The 10,221-nt window shown below is 47.3% G+C and overlaps 1 protein-coding gene across 2 annotated transcripts in view; it reads left to right on the forward strand.

Annotated features, from left to right (window-relative positions):
- SRRM2 (serine/arginine repetitive matrix 2) overlaps positions 1–10,221 on the forward strand; it is a 32,001-nt gene that overhangs the window by 21,306 nt on the left and 474 nt on the right. For both annotated transcript variants that reach the window (XM_069984739.1, XM_069984740.1), the window contains 4 exons: positions 47–6,114; positions 9,624–9,848; positions 9,930–10,031; positions 10,119–10,211. In XM_069984739.1, the coding sequence (XP_069840840.1) occupies positions 47–6,114; positions 9,624–9,848; positions 9,930–10,031; positions 10,119–10,211 (6,488 nt within the window). The remainder of the gene's footprint in view (positions 1–46; positions 6,115–9,623; positions 9,849–9,929; positions 10,032–10,118; positions 10,212–10,221) is intronic.

Here is a 10,221-nt window from a genome sequence, read left to right on the forward strand (position 1 = left end):
TTTATAGATATTAGATATTTTATAGATATTTTATAATTTGTTTCAGAGAGGCTCAAGAAATGAAAGAAGTAGCAGAGATCGTTCTTCTTCATTCTCTCCTAAAAGATATAAGGACACCAGATCTGTCCCGGAGACAACTAAAAGGGATAATAAACAGAGAGAGAGAAATAATGCTGCCGCCCCCGAGTCCTCTCCGGCATCAAGCCCAATACCCCGAAAGAAAAACAGACATGATCCTCAAAAGGATTACTACCCAAAAGAGACAGACAACAGAGAAAAGCAACAGAGGGTTGCTTCACCTGAGCATAGAAAATCACCAGTTGCTCACAAGCAGCCTTCAAAATCCTCACGAAAGGAGCGAAGTCTGTCATTAGAGAAAACTTCACCTAAATCCAGGGAAGACCATCGTTCTTCAAGAAATGAAAAACAAGATGGAAAGAAAAAATTTCCTCCGACACCTAATAAGAAATCTTCTAGTGGTTCATCTTCCTCCTCCTCATCCTCCTCGTCTTCATCCTCCTCCTCCTCCTCAGAAAGTGAAATTTCAGATCAAGTTGTGGTTGTTAAGGGAACACAAAAAACCCAAGCAAATGACAAAGATGCTGTATTAAAGACTGGAAAGTCTGCCACCCAAAGCAAATCTCCACCAGGTAGACTACCAGATCAGGGTCGGAGGTCAAGGAAAACTCAGTCAAGTAGTCCTCAGAGAGAACACAAGATGAAGTCTCGTAAAAATATCCGATCACCTTCTGGGAGCCCTCCAAAGAAAGGTCGGTCAGTAACTCCAAAAGGCAAAGCTCGATCCTCATCCTTTTCTCCCTCAAAAAGTCCAAAAAGCAAAATCTCTAGAAGATCCCCAAGAAAAGCTCAGTCGCCAACATCTCCACAAAGAAACACTTCAAAGTCTTCTCAAAGAGAGAGATCCTCATCACTGACGCCTCCACGCCACTACCATGAAATACAAAGATCTCCCTACGGTGATAAGAAACGTCTGACTACTCAAAGATATGAAAAGACTATATCTGACTATCCCAAGAAAGGCGAATCTTGGACTTCTTCAGCCAAGAGTGAGACAAGATCACAGTCCTCTCGATCTACAGTAAAGCAAAAAACTTCAGTTGCTCTTTCCCCTCAAAGACTTGACAGATCACATTCTCGGTCTGATAGAAGGGGACGCTCTCGCACCAAATCCCCAGTAGCAGCCACAAGATCACGGTCTCCTTCTTTAAGTCAAAGGAACACCTCGTTGTATAGATCGGAACAGAAGGGACTGAGGTCTTCTCCCCATGGTAAAGTAAGGTCACGTTCAACATCAAGATATCAAAAGAAAACATCTTCTGACACTCGTATGGCTTCCAAATCGCGTAGTCCCAGTTCACATTCTTATACTAAGAATAAATCCCGTTCGCAGACACCTAGAAGAAGAGCGAAGTCACAGTCAATATCTCCTAAACGACAGATATCTGCCCGAAAGAGTTCTTCTCCTAAATCAAGATGTAGACACCAGCCGTCCAAGGGAAGATCTTCCTCACGTTCAGTGTCTCCAGTACAGAAAAGAAATCGCTCCAAACGGTCTGTGTCTGGATCAAAGTCCCCTGTTAAAATGACAAGAATATCAAGGTCCCCTTCGCCACAAACCAGAAAGCCCAGAAAGGTTAATTCCAGTAGAAGACAAAGTTCTTCTCCACAAGCCAGAGGAGGGCCTTCTAGATATTCTGATCAAAGAAAGGCTCAAGAAAATGCTTTACGGAAAAAATCTTATGGGAAGAGTTCATCAAGATCACCAGTTTATCAAAAATCACGCAGAAGTCATTCTCCAAAGGAAGCTTCTCCCATTATTAAGAAGGATGGTGAAAGAACGTCGAGAACTGCTCATAAGGGAGTTGTGTTGTCTCCTGAATTCAGATCAAAAGAATCATCCAGTGTAAAGCTTTACACATCTACAACACACAAGCAGTCGTCAGAAACGAAACAGAGGTCTTCTCATCTTTGGCATCACGATGACCCCAAAACATCTCCGCAAAATGTTGACTCTAGATCATCTTATGAACGTTCAAGTAAATCAAAGACTGAGCATAGAGGTAACTCTGATTCGTCATCAGAGCGTGAATTCAGACAAAAATCACCACAGAAAAATGTGTCAATGTCCATTCGAAATGCACCTAGAAGATCTGGTTCAAGTGAAAGCCGTTCTAGCTCATCAAAAAGCAGAGAGCCATCTGATTCAGAGTCTGAATATGAGCATAAACAATTGCGAAGGAGTGGTCAGTTGAGTCCAAAAAATAAAACAAAACCTGATTCACCAGGTAAAGGTAGCACTCTATCATCTTTTGACCAAAAGATAAAACCCCAGCATCAACTAAGATCTGATTCATCATCTGAGCGAGAAGATAAAGCTAGACGATCTAAAAACAGGCCCAAGATTTCTGTCTCCGAAATGTTATCTAAGCAGCGTTTTGAAGCATCCTCAGATATTGCTTCTGAACAGACTAAAACAGGGTTTAAACAATTATCTGGAAAAGGGAAAAAGCTTGGGTCTCCACAGTCTGAAGCAAGTTCTGACTCTTCTCCGGAAAGACATCTTAGAAGAAAGCAGACACACACTCCAAGTAGTTCAGGGTCTTCATTGGAGAGGCAGCCAAGAAATAAAGTACAGTCAAAAAGATCAGAATCTTTGGAAAACTATCCTAGAAGCAGACATCCTGAAAGGAGCCCAGGATCATCTCCAGAAGGTCAGATCAAAAGCAAGCAGATGCCTGAAGCAAGCCTAAGATTGTCATCTGAATGTCAGATTAGACCCAAGCCACCGCTAAGAAAAAGTTCTGAATGTTCTCCCAAACAGCACTCTGGACAATCAAAATCCAGAGCAAGTTCACAGTCATCATCTGAGGAAGGATCCAACTTATCAACCAACCATAGAGTGAGTTCAGAGTCATCACCTGAAAGACAAACTGGGTCGAGACCTCCTAGTAAGGCTAGCTCTAGGTTGTCATCAGTACCACGTTCTGAGCATAGATCTAGCTCTCATACTTCATCTAATTCAAAGTCTAATACAGCATCATCCTGCGGCATCAAAGCTGGTGCTAGATCACCAGAACGTCATGGAAAGACTAGGCCATCACAGCATAGAAGTAGTTCCAGATCTGAACAAGAGTCAGAGGTCAAACAGTCTGTGAGAAAACATCATTCTGGATCATCTGAAAGCGATTACACAAATCAAACGCACAGAAATAAGACAATTAGTCGGTCATCACCTGAACATCCTCGACAGGGTTCTTGCTCTAGATCACATGAGCACAAAACTTCTGGGTCATCAGATAGTGATTCCAGACCTAGAATTTCTAAGCATAAACCTAGAACCCCTAAAAGTGAAGCAGAGACTTCTCGTCATTCATCTTCAGAACTTGAAAAAAAATCTATGTCTCCACCTTGTAAAACTGGTTTGTATACCCAAGAAGATGCATTTTCGACTGCTAAGGAGCATAAAACAGAGTCATCTGAACCTGTGTCCACCCCAGAAAACCAGCACACTACTTCCTACAAAGAATGTGAATCCCAGGAGGAGAGCTACGCCGTAATTTCATTTTCTACGGAAGTAAATGGGACTGAATCTCAAGAAATGACCACAAAACCAGGGAAGGATAAGCTGGAAGACCAGCCATGTCTTGGCTCAAAATTCTCTCCGCTGAGACGTTCAGAAACGAGTTTAAAGGAAACTGTGGCCTCCGATAAGGAGGCTGCTCCATTAAGAGATTCGAAGTCTTCAGTGCAAGCAACACAAAAGAGATCCAAAAGACGAAAATCAAGTTCCTCAACAACATCTTCTTCCTCCTCCTCTTCCTCTTCATCCTCGTCTTCATCTTCCTCCTCTTCATCATCAGCATCATCTTCATCGTCCTCCTCCTCCTCCTCCTCGTCATCTTCTGAAGATGAGGAATCACATCCTTCACCTGCGCAAAATGTGACATCTCCGCCCTCAAAAAGACTAAAGGCAAATATTGATGAGACTGCTACCAGCTCTTCCTCTTCATGTAAGCCTGTAGACGCCTTGCAGAGTGACATACCATTGCAAGTGAAATGTGACCTTTCAGCCGACAAAAAGGCAGATACAATATCCAGAAGTAAATCGAAATCTCCATCAGTGCATGAGGATAGGCCTGCTAGCAGATGTGCTTCTCCGATGTCTCCTGATGAGACAACTGCATCTAATCTGAATAGGAGTGCTTCTCCTGAGACTCAGACAGGCAGATCACTTCCTTCTTCTCTTAAAGTAAATAGAAGCCCGGTTAAATCTCCAGTTGTTCCTGACATAAATACTAGTTGTGTTTCACAAGTGAATAAAGAAACTGGATCTGGTGAAAAAAGTCATTTAGAATCTCCAGCTAGAGAACAGGCTATGTCAAGCTCACCCCTGCCCCCAGCACGTGATAAGGTTGTTTTATCCGATAAGCCTAATGCAGGGATAGAAGACGGCGAACCGGTGAGGCAGGAACATCCTGATGGGTTTCAAAGAAAGTCTTTATCTCCTTGTACAAATAAAAGTCCTAAGTCCCCGGCTTCTTCAAAACATAGTAGCTCTGATTCATCTTCAGAGGACAGTAGTTCAGACTCTTCAAGTGAAAGCAGCACTTCAGAAGAGCCCCCATCTCCTGAACATTTGACAACCTCTCAGAGGGCTAATATGCCAGATCTGCCTCCGATAAGGCGCATTGCATCGCCAGACAGAAGCGAGAAGTCTCCAGACTCCCTGAGGCATAAGTCTTTAAGGCCTGTATCTGGTAAAGATAGAGAGGGACTTAACCGATCACGTTCCTCATCTAGGTCATCAGTGGGACAGAGAGAATTCTCACGCCCAGCAGCAAGGGACTCTCAAAGAAACAGATCCCTGTCACGATCACCTGTTCGGAAAGGCAGGTCCAAAACACCCCCAAGGCCCCGTGGAAGAACGCCACCTCGAGCATTTAGGTCTCGTTCAAGGTCCAGGTCAGACAGATACTCTCGTAGAAATCGCTCCCGATCATCTTCAAGACGTTCACCATCTTGGCAAAACCTTAGGCGATGGGGACATCGCAGATCTCCATCTCCATCCCCCAGAAGAGGCCGCTCAGGTTCTCGTTCACGCATTGACCGCTCTTGGAATTCTCGTCGTGGTCAATCTGGATCCTCACCTTGGAAGGGAAGATCAAGATCTCCCACAAGATATGACTCTTATCGGTATTCTTACCAGGGTAATTCTAGATCTTCACCAAGGAGGAGGTCGCGATCACCATACAGGCGTGATAGGCCTCATAGCTATTATCGCCGGGACCGATCCACCTCATCATCTAGACGTAAAAGGCCCAGGTCCCCACAGAGAAGGTCTCGCTCTGATGAGAGAAGAGCACGGTCCAGATCTTCTGATAGATATAGAAGTACACTAAGCAGTAGGTCAGGTCCGGCTCCCAGACGCAGCCGATCCTTATCATCGGATAGAGAACAAGTTCCCAGGAATCGTGGACGCTCCATATCTCCTACAGTAAGTAAACCCGCACAGCGCCAAATGGGTTCTCGATCACCAGCAAACACTGCTAATAAACGGTCTACTAGCCCTAAGCAATCTACCAAGTCTCATATGGCTACCCGAGAGAGTCCACGCAAGTCCCCAGGTCCATTACAACTGGAAAAGACTTCCAAGATAAACTCCTTCCATCAGGATTCTTCCATTACAGAGCAAGGAAAATCTGGCAGCAGAAGAGAACCCTCTTCAACCCATTGTTCCTCCCCACACAGGGAGACAGCTGTAACTCAACCACCCGCATGTGCTGCCGAGCCCCAAATGGTTGATTCTGTCCCAGATATTGTATCCTCCGCAAAGGCAGAGGAAAATCCTGAACCGGACTCCGAAATACAGCAGTGCAGGAGCCAAGAAGCAGCGGCAGAATGTGCTACTGAAAACCTGCATGGGGCAAGGCCAACATCCTTGGTCCCAGTACTTGAGACTTCAGAACAAGACGAACAAAATGTCTCTCCGGATAAGCAGAGTAAACAGTCGAGAAGTTCATCTCTACATTCAGAGTCTAATCCCAGCCCTCAAAAATCCACACCAGCTCCAGAAGCAGCTTTAAGAACAGACAGGTGGGTATTCCTGAGCTCTGTGGTGTGGACGGGTGGATGCGGCTTCTCACTGCAGGTTGTGTGGGGTTATTATAGCTCAGCCCCTTAGGCCCTATTTACACATCATTTATCCTGTGTGTACTTGTGCACCCACACCTATGGACAGGATTTGGATGTGTATCTGTGTCCATCTGCATTTGCACTGACCTATTGATTGAAATGAGAATCTGCTGCAGCTACGACTACTATACATTGTGTGCGGACACACCAGAATGTGCACTGCAGTACCGGCCGGATTGAACATCTCAGACAGCGGCCGTTATGCCATGTGTGAACATGGCCTTATACTGATGTGTGAAGGGACTTTACCTTTCAGCTGAACAGCAGTACCAGTAATAACCGGTTGACACCTTACGCTATTTTAGACGTTTTTACCCTAGTGAACCCTCTTATCAATGGGGTTCACTAGGATTAGATGTCTGAGAGCGCTTGCATTGTCATCTCGAGTTTTGTGTGTGGGAGGTAAATGGTCAGTCAGTCGATATGGAGAAGCAGTGAAAGTACCCAGCAAGCAACACTGATACTACAGCACCATCTGCTGTCCTTTCAGCACAGCCCCTCCAACATGACTTATAGCGTATTTCTGTTTTTTAACAGTTGGCATACGTTTTATCACCTTTGCGTACGATAGTCCAGTTTGATCTTGGGGATCTCTGCTCTTCAGGTTGTAGGGGGGTCCCTGTGGTCATACCCTCAGCTATCATACACACGCCCTGTGGATGGGTAATTAATGCGTTAGAGGGCCAGTTCTTTAAGGGCTTTTTTTGGTTTGGGGAAGTTTTGGAGTGAAAGTGACTCATGTGCTCTGCTGTTTAGAGAGGGTGATGTTTCAGAGCTTCACAGCTTCTCACATGGCGATTACTCGAGATTGTGTCACCGTAGGGTCCAGAGCAGTCTGCATTCTCCCTTTCTCAGGACTCCAGTATTGGGGTGACAACTTCCAGACCAGCTGTGTCTAATCGAAATGCTTATTCTCGACAATTACAGAAAATAGGGTGGTTTGGGGGGCAGCTCTGGGACTTCTGTGCTATCCTCACAATCTATGGAAATCATATTGACATGGTGGCAGAGTCCAGACTCCTCTGCCCCCGCCGATGTCTATATATCAGACTCCTCTGCCGCCCCCAGCAATGTCTATATACCAGACTCCTCTGCCGACCCCCGGTGATGTCTATATACTGACATCTGGTGATGTGTATAAACGAGACTCCTCTGCCGACTCCTGGTGATGTTTATAAACCACCAGACCTGCGCCCCTTCCTCAAAGACCTGACTCCCCTGTCGACCCCTGGTTAATATATATATATATATAATTATCTATCAGGCTCCTCTTCCGACCCTCCGTAATGTCTATGCACTAGACTCCCCTGCCGACCCCCGGTTATTTCCGTACACCAGACTCCCCTGCCGACCCCCGGTTATTTCCGTACACCAGACTCCCCTGCCGACCCCCGGTTATTTCCGTACACCAGACTCCCCTGCCGACCCCCTGTGATGTCCGTACACAAGACCTGTGCCCCTTACTTGCAGACCAGGTTCCTGCATCGGCTGATGGATTATTCTGTTGCCTTCTCTCTCCCGGACAGCAACTGACCAATACATAAGAAATGCTGCAGCACCCTGCAAGTATCAGGACTCTCCGCATATACTCTCTTCAGGATACACACCATAAAAACCTGTTCTAAAGATTTTTTGGTAAAAATGAAGTTCTTACAAAACATTTGATCAGACACAATGGACCCTCTCACCACGTATATTAGCAATGGCCTCTCTCAGGTTTAAAGGGGGAACCAGTCAGCCCAATTGGACTGATATGATTCCCTGGAGCGCTGTATAAAGCTCCTGCAGCTGCCGCGGCACGTACTGTCTGGGTATTGGTTCCCTTTAAGTCTACAGACTGGGCACACAGGATCCAACTAAACTCTGTGAAACACCACAGCTAAAAGGACGTACACCCCCCCCCCCCCACCCACCCACCCATACACAGACCTTCGCCCACTAACACGAGATAGCTAGCACTCCACTAACACTTGTTCACACTCTGCACTTTGTACACCTAACCTACTTACATACATAGTTTTTTTACCGCGTGTATGATGGAGGGGAGTATATGTAGTGAGTCCTGACGCGGGCTGCTGCAGCAATCTTTCTGTTTTTGTCTTTTTTAGCCACGGCATCGTGCACAGTGTGAACAAGTGTTAGTGGAGTGCTGGTTATCCTTGTGCTTTTTATGTTTCTGTCACTGTCAGGTGATTCCGATCGGGTGTTTATGGCAGAAAGACTTGGAATGTCATCTTTAGGGTAATACAGGTCTATTGGTGTGACTGGGTCAGGGATTGCACTATCCCCATGGTTGCTAGTCTGTGCCGCTATATCTTGTACATGGCCTTCATATTACCAGGCCTCATGCTCTCGGCAGGACAGGTTGTCCCTTTGTATAGGTCTTTAAGTGTGATGATATGTCAGGGATAACGCTGTCTTTGCAGCTGCTGATTTCTGTCATGTCTTAGGGGGTTTCCTTGTGCATTCAGGAGGAGGTTTTGTGGGCAGGTTGTTCAGGGGGTCTCCTTGTGCCCTCAGGAGGAGGTTTTGTGGGCAGGTTGTTCAGGGGGTCTCCTTGTGCCCTCAGGAGGAGGTTTTGTGGGCAGGTTGTTCAGGGGGTCTCCTTGTGCCCTCAGGAGGAGGTGCTTTTGCGGGCAGGTTGTTCAGGAGGTCTCCTTGTGCCCTCAGGAGGAGGTGCTTTTGCGGGCAGGTTGTTCAGGGGGTCTCCTTGTGCCCTCAGGAGGAGGAGGTTTTGTGGGCAGGTTGTTCAGGGGGTCTCCTTGTGCCCTCAGGAGGAGGAGGTTTTGTGGGCAGGTTGTTCAGGGGGTCTCCTTGTGCCCTCAGGAGGAGGAGGTTTTGTGGGCAGGTTGTTCAGGGGGTCTCCTTGTGCCCTCAGGAGGAGGAGGTTTTGCGGGCAGGTTGTTCAGGGGGTCTCCTTGTGCCCTCAGGAGGTGGTTTTGCGGGAAGGTTGTTCAGGGGGTCTCCTTGTGCCCTCAGGAGGAGGAGGTTTTGTGGGCAGGTTGTTCAGGGGGTCTCCTTGTGCCCTCAGGAGGAGGAGGTTTTGTGGGCAGGTTGTTCAGGGGGTCTCCTTGTGCCCTCAGGAGGAGGAGGTTTTGCGGGAAGGTTGTTCAGGGGGTCTCCTTGTGCCCTCAGGAGGAGGAGGTTTTGCGGGCAGGTTGTTCAGGGGGTCTCCTTGTGCCCTCAGGAGGAGGAGGTTTTGTGGGCAGGTTGTTCAGGGGGTCTCCTTGTGCCCTCAGGAGGTGGAGGTTTTACGGGCAGGTTGTTCAGGGGGGTCTCCTTGTGCCCTCAGGAGGAGGAGGTTTTACGGGCAGGTTGTTCAGGGGGGTCTCCTTGTGCCCTCAGGAGGTGCTTTTGCGGGCAGGTTCTGCTGTTTTTTATCCTGATTTTTTTAACCTTTTATCCACCAGGGTCTCCAGCCCATCACCAGTCGAGCAGCAGGAGACAAAGGTGGGCCCTGGGCTCCAGAAGGATCCCCGTAGGTCCCGAAGCTCCAGTACATCGTCGTCTTCATCTTCGTCCTCCTCATCAAGCTCTTCATCTGACTCTTCCTCCTCTTCTTCCTCCTCGTCACCCTCCTCTTCCTCTTCACATAAGCCCAGCAGTAAGAAGGGAGCCTCGCCAAGCAGGAGGAGGTGAGATCTGTGTACTATGGACTCTCTATGGTCCTGACCATGGTTCAGTTTAGTAATTCTGCACAATATTTGCACTTCCAGATCTCGGAGCCCCCGAAAACCCATTGACTCCTTGAGAGATTCCCGTTCCCTGAGCTATTCTCCTGCTGAGCGACGTGTTCTGTCTCCTCTGCCCCGCAGGAGGTACATTTACTGTTTACATTTACATCGCTTGCAAGTGACCTCTGACGCCCACATATTGAATCTAAACTTCTGACCCGTTCATTTTAGGGAGCGTGACACCAGAAGAAGCCACAACTCCCCGGACCGGAAACGCAGGAGAGAGTCCCCCGACTCCCGGTACTCACGTCGGAGATCCTCCAGGTAACACAGC

This window comes from Dendropsophus ebraccatus, chromosome 9 (genome assembly GCF_027789765.1).
Source record: "Dendropsophus ebraccatus isolate aDenEbr1 chromosome 9, aDenEbr1.pat, whole genome shotgun sequence".
Lineage (NCBI taxonomy): Eukaryota > Metazoa > Chordata > Amphibia > Anura > Hylidae > Dendropsophus > Dendropsophus ebraccatus.